General features: G+C 37.9%; 1 protein-coding gene across 1 annotated transcript in view; it reads right to left on the reverse strand.

Annotated features, from left to right (window-relative positions):
• LOC126457283 (EF-hand domain-containing protein 1-like) overlaps positions 1 to 20,613 on the reverse strand; it is a 185,857-nt gene that overhangs the window by 119,525 nt on the left and 45,719 nt on the right. Inside the window, exon 3 of the mRNA XM_050093451.1 lies at positions 18,495 to 18,711. Coding sequence (XP_049949408.1) covers positions 18,495 to 18,711 — 217 coding nt within the window. The remainder of the gene's footprint in view (positions 1 to 18,494; positions 18,712 to 20,613) is intronic.

Below are 20,613 nucleotides of genomic sequence, written 5' to 3' on the forward strand. Positions count from 1 at the left end.
CTGGTATGGATCCCAGACTGAAGAGCAATATTCAAATATTGGTTGAATGAGTGTTTTTTACACTACTTCCTTTGCTGATGGACAATGTTTCTTGGGGATTCTTCCATAAATTTATGTCTGGCACCTGCATTACCTTTGATTAATTTTATGTTGTCATTCCGCTTCAAATCACTTCATATGCATACACCTAGAAGTTTTAACTGCTTCCAGTGATTGTTCTGCAGTCATGCAGTCATACAATAAAGGGTCTTTCTTGTCTATGCATTCACAATACATTGCATTTGTTTATGTTGAGGGTCAATTGCCATGCCTGGCACCTCTGCACATCTTCCTGCATTTCACTAAAATTTCCTAGCACTGCAACTTCTCTGTATACAACAGCACTATCTGAAAAAGCCTCATGTAACTTCCAACATTATCAACTAGGTCATTTAAATATAATGGGACAAGTAATGGTCCTGTAACACTTCCTTGTGGCACATCTGAAGTTGTATTGGATTGTATTGTATGTTAACCGGGGACCTAGAAATGACGGAGAGGCTCCGTCCCCTCCACAGCCATGGTGATCCACAACCCCACGACGACTATCGCAGTCCACTTCACCCCTCCGCCGCCCCACACTGGAACCAGGGTTATTGTGTGGTTTGGCCCCCAGTTGCCCCCCCCCCCCCCCCCCCACCCAGGGAATGTCTCACAACAGACGAGTAGTGGTGTACGCGTACATGGAGAACTTGTTTGTGCAGCAATCACCAACACAGTGTAGCTAAGGTGGAATAAGGGGAACCACCCCGCATTCACCAAGGCAGATGGAAAACCACCTAAAAACCACCCATAGACTGGCTGGCTCACCGGACCTCGACACAAGTCCTCTGAGCGGCTTCAGGTGCTCCTTCCCACTATGGAAAGCCATGCGTTAGACTGCTCGGCTAACCGGGAAGGCCATATCTGAAGTTACTTTTAAATCTGAGGACTTATTTCTTTTCATAATGGTATACTCTCCATCCAAACACACAGTTGATCTGATATTCCATACACTTGCATTTTGTTCATTAGGCAGCAATGCAGAACTGTACTGAATGCCCTCCAGCAGTCAAGGAACATGGCATCTACCTGGGCCTCTGTATCTACTGTATTCTTGGTCTAATAGACAAACAGCATAAGCTGGGTTTCAAATAATCATTGCTTTCAGAACCCATGTTGATTCCTACAGAGGAGATTTTTGGTCTTCAGAAATGTCATAATACACACGCATAAAACATATTCCAGAATTCTACAATGGACTGACGACAGAGATATGGGCCCGTAGTTTCGTGCATCTTTTTGACAACCCTCCATGAAAACAGGAATGACATGTGCTTTTTCAAATCATTAGAAACACTTCACTCTTCTAGAGCACTACAGTCCAATGCTCCTGGAAGAGGGGCAAGTTCTTTCATCGGACCCAGTGGCCGTTCCTCAGTTGAGTAAATTCAATGCTTTTCTGTTCATTGCTCACTTATTTTGATATCTGTCATTTTCTCATTTGTGTGATGATTTAAAGGAGGAATTACAGTGTGTTCTTGTGCTGTGAAACAGTTTTGGGAAAATACATTTTGTATTTCAGTTTTTTCTGTGTCATCCTCTGTTTCAATGCCATTATGCTCACAGGGTATCTGAACAGATGGCTTTGACTCATTTGCTGATCTAACGTAAGACCAGAACTTCTTAGTACTTTCTGTCAAGTACGTAGATGATATTTTACTTTCGGATTTGTTAAACTCTTCATGTGTGGCACTCCTAACATTAATTTTGTCTTTGTTTAGTGTTTATTTGTCTGTGAGGATTGGTTGCATTTAAATTTGCAGTGAAGCTCTTTTTGCTTTCATAGCAGTTTCTAACATGGTTGTCAAACCACAGTGGGTCTTCTAGATCCCTCACAATTTTTGCTCAGCACCTACCTGTCTAAAGTGTATTTTATGCCACTCTACAAATTTGTCAGTGTGGAAAACCAAATTTTCATGTTGAGCTGTCAGGTAATCTGAGATTTGTCTCTCTTGTTGCTCTTGCTAAACATAAAGATCTTCCTACTTTTCTTTGCATTCCTATTTACAGCCACATTCAGTGATGCTGTAACAGCCTTATGATCACTGATTCCCTGCTCTTTGCTAACTGAGCCAAAACATTTGGGTCTGTTTGTCACCAGCAGATCAAATATGTTATCTTCATGAGTTGGTTCTCTGATTAAATACTCAAGGTAATTTTTGGATAAAGCACCTAGAACAATTTCACCTGATTCACTGTCCCTACTACCCATCCTAATAACTTGAGTCTCTGTGCTGGCTTAAGCTGTTGCCAGCACACCAGTTGGCAAAAATGAAGAGCGAAGATCAACTAGTAGGCACTGGATGAAGTGTACCAATCATGAGAGAGGCCAGAGACACACTCACAAGCAACATGGCACCAAAACCCTGTTGACGGCGTGTATTTAGGCCACTGCCACTGATCGTAGGGCCTCACTCACTCAATCATCCAGTTTGGCGTCTATCAGTATACTCACAGAGTGGCTTTAGGTTGTCACAGGCTATGACAGTACACAGTGATCAGGTTATTGTCTATAGCAGGACTAGTTTACCTCAAACAGAATTGTACTTCACATCAGTCTGCAATGGGGCTATTACTCATGAGCTTGTACCAGAACACATGGACTCTAAGTTAAGTACATGTTTCCAGTTCATGTAATAAAGAACCATATTGATCCACATGTGCATTTGTGCTGTAGAAAGAGGATACCAGCCACCCATAACAACATCCTCTTCCTTGCGGTACAGTCTATAGCTGGTAAAGTCCATCTAAAACTATAATATGACTGGAGGATAATGCAAAATATTCTCCAAGTTCCCCTTAGATATTCCACTATGACTGCTGCTGAGGCAGGGGGTCTATAAAAGCATCCAATTACCATAACTGACCACCTCTAACACTTATCTTTGCCCAAATTTTTTCACATCTCATTAGATATTATTTATTTTTTATTGTTATAAACATGCATTGAGCACCAGTGTTCAACCTATCTGTCTGACACAAATTCCAATTGGAGATTAGAATTTCATAGCACTTGACATCTGGTTTCAGCGAGCTTTCTGTCCCTAGTAGTATGTGGTTGTCACCATTTATAAGCAAGACTAGTTCCGGGACCTTACCAAAGATTCTTCTGCATTTAACTAACGCCATATTAACATTTTATTTCTCTGATCTGCTATGACAGATGCTTGCCTGTCTGGACTCAGAATGCATCTTATTGGATGATATTGCTCCATAATAAAAACAAACAAGTGCATAACACACACTCCGATACCCTGGCAGACATTTGCTGCGTGTAGTGCATGCCTGACCTATTAAGAGGTGTGCTACACATCTCCACCTGATAGCGAAGGTCGAGAAATCTGCATCGAAGGTAATCACAGAATCATCTGAGCATCTGGTTTAAGCCTTCCACTCATCTCCAAACCAGACAATTGCGAAATGTTCTGGGAATTATTATGCAAAACAATAGTTCCGCCTCACCCTGCAAGTGAGGCTAGCTGCCTTCACCAAATCATCCAGCCTCCTGTAGTAACCAAGAATCACAGAGGATGCCAAATAATGCCATCAAAGGCCCAAAATAAACATTACAATCACTAAAACAATCACAGAACCTAAACGTTATTATCTTGAGAATATCTATGAGTTGTGACTTGACATTCATTTAGTGTGTAGTGTAGCACTGTCACTATTTTTTGGCACTACTGACTAAAAATGCCATGGTTGTTGCAAAGGGCTAACAGAGGCCAGCAACTCAATAACTTTGATATAGCAGTATCAGCAGACCAATTGCAACAGCTCCAAACAATGGGCTTGTTTTGGTGTACATGTTCAGAAGTGGTGCTTTGGTAAAACAAGTAGGTTTTTTTTTTCATCAGTCTACTGGCTGGTTTGATGCGGCCCACCACGAATTCCTTTCCTGAGCTAACCTCTTCATCTGAGAGTAGCACTTGCAACCTACGTCCTCAATTATTTGCTTGACGTATTCCAATCTCTGTCTTCCTCTACAGTTTTTGCCCTCTACAGCTCCCTCTAGTACCATGGAAGTCATTCCCTCATGTCTTAGCAGATGTCCTATCATCCTGTCCCTTCTCCTTATCAGTGTTTTCCACACCTTAAACACCTAGAACTGAGTGGGCAGACTGATGCTGTATATTTCCACTCACAAGGTTAGGCATCAATGTTGAGGGCTGTGTTCTGATACAAGAACCATGGTGGGATTCCCCACCTACTGGTGCATCATGTCCTAAGTTGCAGAGCGATGGCCAGAAGGTATATGTGCTGCTCTGCACAGCTGCTGATGCCAAACAGCACCACCACACTCATTGCTGTTGCTGTCAGCACATCCTGGATGGGCATTGCCACCACAGAAAGCTAGAATGCTACTACAAATGCTGTAGTTTGTTTTCTAATAAAATGTATGGCTAAGAATGATGTTTCCTTGAGTAACCATTGGCCATCACCCTGATAATAACCCACTGCCTCAACTCAGCCCTGCCACTGTGCAGGTCATCCACCCCAGGACTGTACAGTTTGGTTTCAAGTATAGGATCATCATCTGCAGCTGGGCTAGGAAATGTTATTACAATAGGGTTACAATTAAGTGTCCTCCTCAAAATTGATTTTGTTTTTCTTATTGTTGCTGTTTTGTTGTATTTATTGTAAAGAGTTTTCACAACATCAGAGTCAGAGGAATGTATGAGATGTTAGCTAGTTTATGCCATTTGGAACAGGCAATGTATTTTGCTTTAGCAAATCATTCATTGTGTTTAAGCATGTAAAGTAAAAATCATGAGTAGCCACTCAGGCAGAAAAGTTAAGTTAGAATGTTAGAATAGTGTTATGTTTAAGTGTACTTGTCTTATTATGTTATGTTTTTATCATTTTTTGGGTTTCATGTAACAGAAAAAGAGTTAATCATGTTGCCATCAGTACCACAGGAGCTACCATGGATGAAACATTATGAATTTTAACAGCGGACGTAGCTCAGTTACCAGCAGGCAACATCTGTTTATCTAAGATTGAGGAACAGAGTATTGCTTTGCACAGAAGAGTTACTCCAGAGAATACAGAGAATGCAGAGAAGAGACATAAAGAATTTTGTGAGTGGTTGGTTAAAAACAGGACTCCAGGAGAAGGAATATGACTATTTTGGAGAGGCTTACAGAAGGAAAAAGGGTAGAATAGAAGTTAGTAGTGTAAGTTCAACTGATGCATGGAGTTAAGGGAAGTAATGTACAATTGTCAGATCCTTGATCTTGTGCAAATGTGCAAATTCTGTCTTCTCAATCTTCTCTGCCAACTGCTGTCATGATCCAAGTATGATCTCAGAGCCCATATGACAGGCGTTGTCTATCCCAATATGCAAACAACTGCACTTGGTTGCACCCTGTTCTTTTCGTCAAAACTGTGTCCAAACACTTGGTGTCATAATGACACTAGCAGAAGAAATTAAAAAGAAAGTGGGAGAAATGTTAGACTCGAACGGGTGTGGTGTAAGTGACGATCCAGATGACTCACAAACCGAAAGAAAACCAGATCAACAGGACTGGGTAATGTTACTCTTTGCCAGAATGGGACAAATGCAGTCCGAATTAACAATGGCAATGAATTCAAATAGTGAATTCCTAGAATCGAAAATAAATGCATCCAGTGAATCTCTAGAAGTGAAATTAAACTTAACTAGTGAATCGCTGGAAGCAAAAATGAAAAGCAACGGTGATGTACTGAAAGAAGAGATCTCTAATTTAAAACTTCAATTAGGAAAAAGTTTGAAGGGCATGAACTCCAAAATTGAGGCCATAGAAAATAAGTTCGTGACCTTAGAAAATAAATTAGCCACAATCAGCTCAAGTCAAGGGAAAGAGATTGAAAGGTTAACCGCAGCTCAAAGAACTGTGGTGGAGAGGGTAGACAAATTAAGTCTAGATACAGAATCAAAAGTTAATTCCTTAGATGCTGAATTAAATAACATAGAAGAGTCTGTAACATGTAATTTAAGTGTAATAGACAACAGACTCACTGACATGCAAGATAATTTTGTGTCTACAAATTTATGTATGAATGGTGGAAGTGTGTGGAGTAATTCACCTGTAAAAAGTTTTCCTTGTGATAATTTACACCCTGTAGACTTTCTACAACACTGCTCTGCAACCTTGTTCCTGGTATGTCTGATAAACTAAAGATTAAATTTGTCAAAAAATTTCTTGAGGGAGAAGCTTTGTCTTGGGCAAACCAGCATTTTGATGAGTGGAAAACGTTTGATGATTTTAAGAAGAGTTTCTTAAATAAGTTTTGGTCTGAGACTGAACAGGGTAGAATAAAAAGTGAATTTTTAAATGAGCCTAGTTTCAGGGGCAGAAACCACTCAATGAAAGAGTTTTGCAGGGATCAACTTAGGGAATTGATGCATCTAGATAAACCCTTCAACGAAATGACGCAAATTGATGCCCTTGATGGAAGGTTACCTGAAAGAATACAGTGGGAATTAGTGCATGGACCTGACGACTGTTTAGACCAGTTTCTAAAATATATCGACAAATTAGACAGAACAATGGAGAGAAATGTGCAACAGTTTAGTAATGGAAACCATTACAGTGGGAGGTGGAATTCTGATTACCGTGGGGAGAACCCTAGAAGGGACGATAGAGATTTTCGGAATGAACACCAATATGGTAGAACAAGAGAGTACAATGCTAATGGGAAAGGGAGAAACTGGGAAAACAATGGTGTAACTAGGAACAACAGATGGGAAGGTAACAACAGAATGAATACAAATTGGAGGAGTGACAATAGAGGTAGCCATCTGGAAAACTCCGAACCGCCTCAATGAGGGTCCACAGCTTTGGGGCGAACAGATTTAAACATAATAAGACCACTAACTTTCACACAAAATCAAATAGTGCAAATAACTGTACCATTAATAAACAGGTTAAAAACCAGGAATGCCAAGTGAATTATGTAAATTTTGATAAAAAATTTTGGGATGCTATGTGGCACAGTAGACCACCACAAAATAAACATAGGAGAGGTCAAAGTTCTGATTCAATTCTGGATGAGGAGATGTTAAGTGATTTTTACAGCTGGGCAAAAAGGGGAGAGCAAGCTAATAATGAAGAGAGTAATAAATGTTTTAGTTCGGAATTGGGGGGATTGTTCACACAAGAAGGTAATAGTGAGTCAGCTGATGATAAACCTAAGCAACAGGAAAAAGAATCAACCATAGAAAGTGAGAAACAAGAGAGACATAGATGAAACTGGCAGTAAAGTATACCATAGTAGTGATGATGTTAGTATTATTGATGTGAAAAGTATGGTAAGCAAACCAGAAGGTGAGTACAATGTTTTTATTGAAATAAACAATGAAGTGTTGAAACTTGATGATAGTTGTGGTGACGAAGCAAAGGAATATGATAAGAATAGTGATGTGGCAGCTGAAAATCAATTGCTACATGTCTGCCCTGATCATTTCATAGTTAATCAAAGTGGTGATAACAAAAGTAAAAATATTGTGAAAGAATTAGATTTGCGTGATATTATTGAAAGTAAAGGAAGCCAGTTTTTAGAAATCCTGTGGAACCAGTAGAATGAGAGTTGTAGTAGCAAAGTGTTTTGGTATCATCTAAGTATAATTAGTAGAGTTTTATGCCCACGCTGGTGGGAGAGTAAAAGAAAGAGTCTGAGTGAAAGGTACATAAACAGTAGGGAGATATTTTGTGTGCAGCCAAAGTGTAAACTTGATACTAGTAACTTAGAATCTGAAACTCAGGTAAACCTGATGAAGACTGAAAGGGAGGAAGTAGATGGAAATTATAAAGAAATTGAAAAAGATTTATTATATGAAGTTCCCGAGGGGAAGGCAGATGAAAAGGAATTAGGCTGTCCATACATTAAAATAAGAGTAAATCAGTGGGAAGGACACTGTCTTATTGATACAGGAAGTTACATATGTGCAATATCAGAAAGATTTAGAGATAAAATTAGGGATGGTAAGAACTTTGTAGAAATGCCGGTAGTAGGCGTAAAAATCAGAGGTGCCACTGGTAGGCAAAGTAAGGCAGTTAAGAGTCAAGTATTGTTAACATTTGAAATTGAAAATGTGGAATGTGAGCAGGGTTGCCTTGTGGTCCCAAGGTTAGAAGAAAATATCATTTTTGGCATGGATTGGGTCTTAAAAGTGGGTGTAAGCTTCTCTTGGGAAGATAAGAGTGTTATAATTACTGAACCTGAGAAAAATAGTATTCTGAAAACAGGAATGCTCATCCTTAACTGTAGTAATTCTTGCAACCATATCAAAGCAGTTGTAAGCAAGGTAGATAATCAAGCCATAAGTGATAATACATCCTTTGACCTTATAAATGAACAAAATTTCGAAGAATTAGTCGAAGTCAAATTGAAGGAAGCTGTAAATCTAAGCGAAAGTCAGAAAAATCAGTTAAGAGAAGTGTTATGAGAATTTCAGGATACATTTAGTGAGAGACCAGGGAAGGTAAAAGACTATCAGTGCAGACTTCAACTCAGAGATTATCATCCTTTCTTCCTAAAACCATATGGCATTCCATTCTCCAGGAAAAAAGATGTAGAAAGGCAAATCCAAAAAATGGAAACTTGGGGGATTATAGAAAGAAGTAGAAGTGCTTACAACAACCCATTAGTAATTGTGTCTAAGAGAAATGGTGGGGTTAGACTTGTACTCGATTCTAGGCACCTTAATAAGTTTTTGATTAGAGAAAATGACCATCCTGACAATATGGATGAACTTCTGCACAAATTTGATAATGTAAAATTTACGAGTAGCCTAGACTTGACATCTGGTTTTCACCAAATACCACTTGAACTTGATTCTAGGAAGTATACTGCCTTTTTGTATGGTAGCAAAAGTTACCAATATTGTGTTGTCCCTTTTGGATTGAATGTATCTGTGGCTGAATTTATCAGAGCATTGGATTTTGTATTAGGTGATGAATTGTCTTCAAAATTAATAGTATATGTAGATGACATTCTTGTAACTGGAAAAACCTGGGAAGATCATCTAAACCTTCTGAGACAAGTCTGTCAAAATTGAGGGAAGGGGGAATGACTGTAAAATTGGAAAAATGTTGTTTTGGAGTTAATGAACTGAAATTTTTGGGGCATAATATTTCAGAAAAGGGAATCTTACCTGATAAGGATAAATTTGAAGCCATTGTAAACTTCCCTACTCCCAAGAACAAAAAACAACAAGTCCTTTTTTGGTCTCACTGGATTCTATAGAAAATTTCTTAGTACCCAAGCTTTAAATGCAAACTGCTTATGTAACTTACTAAAAAATAATACTGTTTGGGATTGGACACAAGAATGTCAGGATGCATTCATGGAAATAAAACAACAACTGTCCCAAAGTCAGATTTTGTATAGACCTGTTATGTCGATACCATTCTGTATAATGACAGATAGTAGTGAGACAGCTTTAGGGGTACACTTGTTTCAAAACATAGAAGTAGAAGGAAAATTAGAACACCATTCTACTGCTTTTGCTAGCCGTGTCTTACAAAAGTATGAAAAATCATATACAGTCACAGAGAAGGAACTACTTGCCATCCACTGGGCATTCAATAGGTTTAAAAGTTATCTGTTAGGGCACAAGGTAATTGTCTTCTCTGACCATAAAGCTCTATCTTACATTCAGAAGTGCAGACTCGATTATGACCGTATAACAAGGTGGGTTTTATTCCTTCAACAGTTTGACTATGAGCTCAAATTTATTCAGGGTAAACATAATGTCATTGCAGATGCCCTTTCCAGACTACCAGTAGGTGCAGATGTTGAAAATACTTATGGAAAAGAGGAGAAAGAGTTCAAACTTATGTACTTAAAGGGTGTAAAAGATGAAGCTGAAGTACTAAAAATCTGTAATGATATTCATAGAAACCAAAATCATGATCACAATTGGAAGTTGGTTAAAAGTTATATAGAGAAAAGGGAGGAGAAAAGGTAGATCAGTATTATAAAGTACAAAAAGGGATTTTGTTTAGGAGACCTAGACTTAACTTAGACAATTGGAAACTATGTTGGCCTGAGTAATGCATTGACACGTTAATCAGTTACATACATGAAAGCTTCGGACACTGCGGAGCAACAAAATGTATACAGAACATACAGGAAAATGTATACTTCTGTAATATCAGTAGGAGAGTGAAGAAAAAACTTGAAACCTGTGATTGTTGTCAGAGAGTAAAAGTGAGCAACCAAACATCTAAAGGACTGATGCAAAACATTTTACCAAATAAAAACCTTGAATTGACAGCTATTGATTTATATGGACCATTACCAAAATCAAGAGGAGGGTACAGTTACATCTTTGTTATAGTTGATGTTTTCTCTAAATTTATATAATTGTATCCATTAAAGAGAGCAACCAGTAAACAAATTATCATCAAGCTGACGAATCATTATTTCACAAATGTTGGTATACCCCAGGCCATCACGTCTGATAATGGGTCACAGTTTACATCTAAATTATGGAAAAATTTTATTGAAGGTACAGGAATAAGACATATTTTGATTTCAGTTTATCACCCACCAAGTAACCCAGCAGAAAGGTACATGAGGGAAATTGGAAGGCTCTGCAGAACATATTGTAGTAAAAATCATGTTAAATTGGATTGAAAATGTTACTGACTTCGAGGATATAATGAACAGCCTACAGCATTCATCCACTGGTTTTTCACCTTATGAAGTAATGTTTAATAGACGACCTGCAAATCTGATTTCTGAGAATGTTGATTTCCCACCTTGTCAAACTATGACACCCCAGGAAAGAGAGACAGCTGTTAGGAACACTATGAAAAGACAAGGAGAGGTAAAAAAACAGAGACGTGATGCAAGAAGTAAAGGAGTACAGTTCAGGACAGGAGATCTGGTTTTAGTAAAAACACAGGAAAATCTAAATTGATGAGTCCAGAAATAAAGAAATTTTTTGACATCTATATAGGCCCTTGAAATCAAGGAAAACCCGCAACCTAATGCCTATAGGCTAATCTACCCAAAATCCAACAAGTTATTTGGACTGTGCAATGTTACAGAGTTAAAACTCTACAAGCATGACCCATAAAATAGTCATTAATAAGTAAAATGCTGCTCGGAAAGAACTGGTTGACTGGCCCAACTATATCACTTTATTGTTTTATCATTCAAGGAAAACTTCATGTCAAAGTGTGATACTATGTCAGCTAAAAGTATGAAGTAGATTTTGTGTTAATGTGAATTATGTTTGTACTAATTTCTCTTTGTTCTCTAATATACCCATTCATTAAATTTGGTATGAGATCAGTGTGTCAGACTATGAAACATTCTACAGTGTCATAGTAATGTCTCTTAACAGAAGCCAAAGTTAATGATGTGGACACTTTTAAAGTAATAAGATATGAATAATGATTGTGTGTAAGAAGACAAAATCTTGTCATTTGTAAGCTATGTCAGATGGAACATTATTTAATGGATAAAGCAAACTGGAGGTACTTGTCAGATTATGAGAGTGCGCTTTGAAAGACCAGGTATGTTGTAGTGTGTTAAAAATAAAGTGGGTAGTCATGAAATTTATTTATGCGAATTAAGAATGTATTGAGGTTTAGAGCATTATGGAGACAGATGTTGATGTGTTACTTTTGAAACCCTTGTGATGGATTGAAGGTTATGTGATACTAATTTTGAAGTTTATATTGTGGGAGAATATTCTGTAATAGTTTAGATAATTTAATGTTAAAGTGAATGAAGAGCTGTTAGGAATTTATCCCATGCTCTATTACACAATTTGAAATAATTTATATTCATGGCAGTATGCTATTTGAGCACAGGAGAGTAAATCAAAATGAAACACTGTTTAATAATGATGTAAAGTTAAGGTATAAATACTAACAATCTTACACAATGTCAAAATTTGACCTACAAAGCAGACATAGATATACAATGTGAGAATACTGCAATGATAAAGACACAATCCTATAAAGAAGCTACCTTATTATAAAGGAAACATTAAATCATAAATAGGTAAACCAATCTGACTCTGAAAATACAGTGCTGATCACACATAATTGAATTTGCACTGGATTCACCATGTGATTACATGCATCACATCTACATGAATTTTCCCTTAGAGACAACCATTTAACACTGTGTACAAGTATTACAATATTTTGAACTATGTCCATTTTATGTATGTGGTTAAAAGAACCTGTTTATTTTAGAATAATGATGTCTTTAGATTTAATGGTTGTTTTGGGCACAAGCCATACCATAAGGTATTTCATTGAAACAGTTCACTTAATATATTCTAAAGAAACCACTGACAATGTTTCCTGCTATCAGAAGAGTGAGTTTAACTAAAATGCATTAAGTCAGTATTGAAGTAAACTTGAGTTTATACATATACTGTATAATTATGTGCCCATCTTAACACGGCTCTGCAGCTACCATGATCAATTAAATATAAAGTGCCATATTTTATTGTTAGCTATAAGTTCATTACACTTATTACTCAATACAGCCAATGTAACCTTCAAATTGTGTATCATGGAAAGTCTATATATATAACTAAGATCACTTGGGAAACCAATTTTATTACTAACTTTCGGAACTGGAAATTTTATTATGATGTGTGTATTAGATATATTTTATTCCATAGTGACACACAATCCCATGCATGGCATGCATGGACTTGTGTGTGTGTGTGTGGGGGGGGGGGGGGGGGGGAGGGGGGGGGGGGTATTATAACAGAACGCAAAATCATGTATGTCAGTAATTTCTTTACGTGTAATGTTTTATGTAAATATAGACTTTGACTGTGAGTTTAACAACTAAGAGACAGTTATCTTTGGTCAAGTGGGAAGGAGGTGGACCTTTGGAAGAGGTGATGGCAGTCTTTGGATCGGGAGCGTGGGTTGGAGGAGGTGGTGATTGGTCGGTTGGTTGGTTTGGGGAAGGAGACCAGACAGCGTGGTCATCGGTCTCATCGGATTAGGGAAGGATGGGGAAGGAAGTCGGCCGTGCCCTGTCAGAGGAACCATCCCGGCATTTGCCTGGAGCGATTTAGGGAAATCACGGAAAACCTAAATCAGGATGGCTGGACGCGGGATTGAACCGTCGTCCTCCCGAATGCGAGTCCAGTGTCTAACCACTGCGCCACCCCGCTCGGTGCGAGGAGGTGGTGATACAGAGGTGGTGTTAAACAATGTCTTATTTCATATTATTGTAGAAGTGTTAAATGTGAATAAATGAATTAAATAGTGATGTGCAAAACTAATGTAATGTTTGCTCTCTAAAAATCAAAATACCACGTCGCCCTACAAACCAGTTAGTCTCATCCAAACACAAAGAAAACCGCGGGAACATCGCAGTGGAATCACCTCTAGACTTCATGAAGACAACAACGCAGCCATCAATATGAGTTAAGTACCAAACTGTTCGTACTTGTTAACGACCTTGGACTATAAATTTGAATTTCCTGTAGTGCCTGAAGTCACCATGTGGACAAAGGAGTAGGACAACTTATAGACTGTGGAAATCTTAGGAAGAGGTCTGTTAAAAGTGAGAATCTTTACTGAGGACAATTATACTCCAGTCAATGAGGCTCTACACTATAAAGAAGGCTCAAGGTCAGAGAGAGAGGAAAAGACAAAATGGATAAAGGAGTGGGAGAAAATGGAGACAGAAAGCAGAAGGGAGGAGATGTACAGAAAGAAGAGGAAGAGGATATGGAAAGAGAGGGTTGGATGAGAAAGTGGATTCAGAAAGGGGGCAAGAGGTGTTGGGCAGAGAGAAGGGACAGCAGAAGATGGAGAGGGAAGGGAGAAGAAGATGAACAAAATAAGAGGGTAAGAGGTGATGATGACAGAAAGGGGGAGAGAGGGGGCAGAATGAGATGGAGAGTGGAGAGAGAGAGAGAGAGAGAGAGAGAGAGAGAGAGAGAGAGAGAGGATGGGGAGGGGTGGACAGATAAAGGGTTTTCTTTATTTTCCATTTAATCAGACTAAGCCACAGCAACGTGTTGTTGTGTATAGCTAGTACTAATTATATAATATATAATAAAATACACAATATAATAATTGATAATTTAACATATACACTGCTTTTGTACAAGTGATTCTGATTAAGTGTTTGACTTTTATAAAATTTTCATTTTTTATATCAGAATAGAGTGACAAAATTTCCAAGTTTTTCAAAAGTGGAAAAACGGAAAGATGCAAATTAAAATTTTGGTAACATACACATTTCAAATGATTTTTTTCAGTTTCTTTTTCATCATCAACAGTAATTACAAAGAATGCTACTTTAGTATTTGTTTAGCATAGAAATACAATAATGTATTACAATACAACACATTAGTATCATACTTTTCCATGTGTGTTTGATAAGCAGAAGAGCAAAATAGTAAGAAATGTTATTGAAATACTGCACAAAATACTGGTTACAACAACACTAAAGTGGAAATATATTGACCACTTTCAACAATGTCCTTATAGAACCCTTCTGCTCCTTGTGGTATGTTAAAATGCCTCATATGTTGCTGAGCATGTTCTTCTTTTTCTTTGCTCACTTCCTGACTGCAGTTTCTGGATTTCTGTACCTCACCCTCTACAGGACGTCCACTATAAGTGTCTGATACTGACAATAATACCTTCTTTTTAGACTTTCCATAAGCCATCACCTGCTGAGCAGTTATTTTTACAAGCATCTTAGTTCATAGAACTTACGGTGCACTGGATCGTATGCTTCCAAGTCTAAATTTAGTATCGTGATGATATCATGTTGTTCTAACACTTTATAGTATCATTTAAAGAATACCTTCCTTTTTCTGGTAGTCTTTATCCACTCTGTCAGACACACTGTCAGGATTACGGTTGTGACCACAAAAGGGGAAATGATGTACCAGCTTCTTAAATTTGCTGCTTCCTACCATGAAGGCCATTAGTGTGCACTTCATTACTGTATTTTTATTTTGTTTGATACAGGATTCAGGGAATAAATGAATTTCATTTGGAATATTTTCTGGCTGGGACATCTCAAAGTTTCTGAGAAAATCCAACTGGGCAGAGGCTACTTGGTTGCATCCTTTTGGTCCTTCTGTTTTGAGCCATGTGTAAAAAGCAATCTTTCCTTTGTCTGTACTAGTGAATGAATCATAACGCACATATTGTATAGCCAAACCTGTCTTGGATAGAATACGTCAGCTACAGAGAGCTCTGTTGTTGGGTGATACTGCCGTATATCAATAAATACTTTTATCACTTTTTAATTTTCCTCCTTCATTATTGCATAGAACTTTTTTGTGCGGAGTTTGGCAACCTGTGGTTTTATTGATTGATTCTTTTCCTCCAGATCTTGTTCCTTTTCTAGTTTCATTACACCATTCCGGCTTGTTGTGCAAGTATCTGTTTGGGGAGTTTTAAATGACAAGTTAAAGTAGTGATATAATGTATGTTTGTACTTCAATAAAGAGCAAGTAGGAAGGCCTGATGATTTCCTTTTATTTACAGAAATGTGTCCACATTTTTGCTGCTTTCAGTTCAGATGCTGGACTTTTTTCTTGAATAATAACTCTCCCTACATCTCTATGTTTTGATGTCATTCTTTGTAGCTAGTGTAACCTCTTATCTTCTTGTAGTGCTATGGTCTCCCCCTTGGTTTTTAGTTGGTATCTTCCCTATTTCACAAAATTACTGGCCAGATTTGAGAGTCTTTCTTTGGACATCTTTGATCTTCCTTTTAAGTTGCAACACATACACGTACTTTCTGGCAATTTTTTTTTTCTTATGCTGATATTTATTGAAACAGTAGTCTTCATTTTTACTTCTTTCTTGATATTCCTTCATTTTGGTGATCTGATTACAATATATTTTAGTAATAATTTATTGTGATCCATTTTGTATTAGCTATTCACATGATGGTGAAAAACTATGATATCATCGTAAGTTAGGTCAGCTGCTCTGTATTCTTTTCTTTCTAATGCTTTTGGGTTCACCAATATCTGGTAGCCAATGTGAACAGGCAATGGCTGGTATTTTCTTCTTGTTGTTGAGCTTCTTGGATTCCTTCACTTTCAACCTGGACATCCTGCAACCTGAGCCCTAAGTTACATGTATACCATTTCCTGAATCACTCCATACTAACCTCTATTTAATAGCTTAACAACATATTCTTCTAGTGCAAACTTGTCTTTGATGAAGGTGGCTTGAGCTGAGCAATAATCAGAAGTTAAAGTTGTTGTGTAAACCACTAATTTCTATTATTTGTTCTGGTGGCAAGTGCCTGCCCACATTTTATGTTCTTTACTTTACATAAAACTATCTCACATTATCATTGACAATGATGTTCTACATTTTTATCGACATCCTACATGGTTATTGAGTCCTACATTGTTATTTTCTCTTCAGGTCTCTCAGATGCTGAGCACAATTTGTATTTATCAACTTTTGTTTTAATTGACTGAGAGCAAATACTGAGTTTTACAATACCTCATAGTTTTTCATGACACAGATAACAGTGGATTTTAACCAAACCGTTTCAACAGGTCATGCATGGCAGCAAGCTCAATTTGTAACTACAAAAATCTACATTTATTTACTTTAAAACAAAATGCTCCTCATTTTTCCTTCCAAACTCCTAGTCTCTTCCCAAACATTACTTACTTTTAGTTGCTTCAAAAGACCTGCATAGTGTCTGCGACTCATTGCTTTTACCCTCTGCAAGGTTATCAGGATGAAAGATGCTTCTGGAATAACACTGCCCGTAATTTGTTCTGTAGATTAAATTTACTTTGTCTGTTGTGATGCAGAGCCACCAGTTCCATCCATTGCTTTGACTGCTGTTCCATTTTTGGTCCAAAGCAATAGATCCATGTCTCATCAAGAATACAAATCAATCCACAAAAAAGGTTGGATATTTTTACAATACTCCAAGAATATCTGAGTAATATGTCTTTACCTGCCTTTGGTCACAACTCAGCAAATGTGGAATCCACTCTGCTCAAAGCTTAAGCAAAATTTTCTGTATTCTTTCTTCTGATAGGTCTGTAGTATCAGCTGTTTCATATAATCACTGGTTACCTAATATGGGGAACTTTCTTTTTGTGTCCACCTGTGTTGCATTTTTGAGACATCTTCTAGATGGATCATATGAAGAGAAAGTATAACCAAATTTTAATTCAATTTTTCACTGTTGAATATGAAGGAACAGACTCCTAAAAAATCTTCATCAACTTAGGATGTATGTTCAAGTGAAAAATGAAAAACTCAGATAAATTGTGTAGCACATACTAGCATAAAAACAAAATATCATTGATAGCAATTTCAATTCTATGCCAAACCCAAACTCCTAAAAAATCTTCATCAACTTAGGATGTATGTTCAAGTGAAAAATGAAAACCTCAGATAAATTGTGTAGCACATACTAGCATAAAAACAAAATATCATTGATAGCAATTTCAATTCTGTGCCAAACTCAAAATCTTTTCACTTTACCTCAAATGAACACAGAGATAATTAACACAACTAAAGGTCATGCCAGTATGAAACTAATTGATATGATGGCAGTGCAGGAAAAGTTGTAGGAATAAAGCAGAGAGGCAGGTGAGCACAAAGTCTGATGAAAACTGAGACCAGGGAGGAAATCAAGACCTGATATGTATTTGATGGACAGTTCAGTTAAGTTGTAGGTGAGGTATAAGGAGGGAGAAGGGTGCTACTCTCAGACCATTAGCAACTTAATGTTATGTAGCGTATCTGTACGTGGCAACACAAATGTGCACACATGTGTGTGCTCAATAGCAATGTAATTAGTGCTCTTACTAAAACAAATATGAGATAAATGTGCTTAAAACAGTTAATACTAAAAATGCCTAAAATATAATGACACTTAAAATTAAAATCACTCTCTTCATTTTCACTCACTTTCACGTGCTTACTCATACCCAATCTTCAGAAATATAAAATTTATAACTTAATCAATGTTAAACATGTATTATTAAAATTTTAACTGAATGGTAGGATAAAAGTTAAAAAAAGGGCACAAGAAAGTGTAGTTGGTTGATCACTTACAAAAATCCAGGATGAGCCACTCGCCCTGGTGACACATTAAAAACTTTTCCCTAAAAGATTAGGGGGTGAGTCAGACGTCTCACAAAATCTTAAAAGCTACAGCACATTTGTCTCATTGTCAGCTAAAGTAGAGGCCAGATCAGCTGTTAAATTAGGCTACATCCTCTTGTCTGTACACAAAATAATTCAGTTAAAACTTTGCATGCAGTAATCTTTATGTCACAAGCAGCACACTCAAAATGTATCAAAACACAAACATCAAACACATAGATAAGTGCTTATGCTTTTCCACGAAACCAATGACATTTTAATGAAATGGAACTATGAATAATTACAATATCAAATTAAATAAGCAATACTTACTTCAGTTGCTGGTTCCATGACAGTGATTGTATCATTCTCAAGAAAATAGACAATGTTGACATGCCTTACACGATAATGTTCCACTGGTGACTCAAAAACAGATTGTTTGAAGTAAGCTTTAAAATTAAGAGCCTTTTTATCATAAATTTCAAAATGTGGATGGAATGAAGGAAAAACTGGTCTTTTTAAGATGCCATATGTTAACACTGGATCACACCTACAAATGGAAATCATTTATTCTGGTTAGTAAGTTACTATTGAGTGTATTGTACTACATGGAAAACAAATCAGGTGTCTTGTATTGTGTCAAGTGATTACATAAAAGCTCTTTCAGATGATGAAGATGACAATGATGCTGATGATAATGATAGCATAAAACACTCTATACCATGGTCAAAATTTTTCTTTAAAAAAACCTCTTTTTCAGTTTTTAACTGCACTGTTCATTTCGCATCTAATTTTCCATCCTCTATCCATCTTTATTTTTGACTGTCTTTGACATCGCTACCAATGGCAAATTCTGATAGCAACTGAGAGGTGCAAGTGCAGCTAATGAATGCCCCTAGAGGCATGTATAACATGTCACGTGGGCCAGGCAGGCAGCCATGACTGTGTCAAGCACAGTACATTGCATTAGGTATTATCAATCAGGCTATTCTGCTTAATGGATATTGATGCTGCATTATACATGGACTTTTTGTTTCTGTGCCTGAATTTCATTCAGAGTTCTGTGCTTGACAAACTTGGCTTTGTTTACATATTAAACATTTGTGTGAAGTGGGACAGAAAAGTGGCATGCTTTCAGTGGCATTCACACCCAGCGCCAGCATCACAGATCCCAAGTTCTGGAATTTTGGTAGCAACAGCTATCACTAAAACAGCAATAGTACCAAGAACTACACCAGCAACAGCTCTCCCACAGCTCACATATCAGCAGTGGCAACAGTAGCTGGTGGTCATGGTTATGCCTCCACCATCACTCACTCCTTCAGTGAGTCTTCAGAGAACTGAGAAGTCTATCATTCTGAACTTTAGGCCCTATTGATCTGCTTACTGTATCTCTGGTAGGCAGCAAGTGCATTTAGGCAGCAAGTGTATTGCTCTTGTTTTATAGTAGACATTTATATACACTGGTGCAGAAATTGCAACCACTCTTTGAACCTAGTACTTTGTCTGTCAATCATCTCTGTGCTCTGTTAACCGAACCATGCATCAAACACACCTTGTCGCAATTTTTATCAGTGTCATAAACAACATGGACAGTCTTACACAGCATGGACTGCTTACCTGCAGGGTCTCACATGTAAATTTAATTTCATGTAACAGAACTGTACAGTATCATATGCAGAATCATTAATTCTGAATGTGAATGTGCACCTATGTCTGGGCACATGCATTCAGCTGGCATTCAAGTTGAACCCAAGAGATCATTGACAGCCACAAGAGGCATCAGTTGTTTGACATCACATCCAGGCACATTCATCTGACCTATTAATGCAACCAGCTCCAGATGTGACCACAGTTGCACTCCACACCCATCCCACTCCCTCTGAACCTCAGACCGGACATTGCGCCACCATAAGTTGTGTCTTGCATCTTTGCCCCATGTCTCCTGGGCCCAGTATAACATCTGCCTTCATAACCCCACTCTTCAGAAGTTTGGTGAAGGAATCACAGTGTGGGATCCTATTAGAACCAGTCCCTCCATCCCAACCTTCCCTCAACCCTTTTGTTATTGGTGCAGTCTGTTGCCTCCATTGTGCTGCCAACTCTGAAGTCATTGGACATGCTTCCTGGGTTGGCTGACTTTGGGCCAGTGGTTCTGGATCAGTTGGTGGGGTGTTCCTACTGCCTCCCCCCCCCCCCCCCTCATCCCAATCCTTTGGAATTAGCATGAACTAGGAAATTTTCTGTCCTACATGCTTATTTCTTGTGTGTGTGTGGGGGGGGGGGGGGGGGAGGGTGGTACGAATTTACTATTCCCATCATGGTCAGTATTAATAGCAGCTCAGAGGCAGTATAGATTAAAATTGACAAATGCCATCAGGCATGTATGCAATGTGCCCCATGGGCTGAGCCATTCACAGCAATGTGGTCAAACAGCAGCCACAATTCAGTC

Source organism: Schistocerca serialis, chromosome 2 (genome assembly GCF_023864345.2).
Source record: "Schistocerca serialis cubense isolate TAMUIC-IGC-003099 chromosome 2, iqSchSeri2.2, whole genome shotgun sequence".
NCBI lineage: Eukaryota > Metazoa > Arthropoda > Insecta > Orthoptera > Acrididae > Schistocerca > Schistocerca serialis.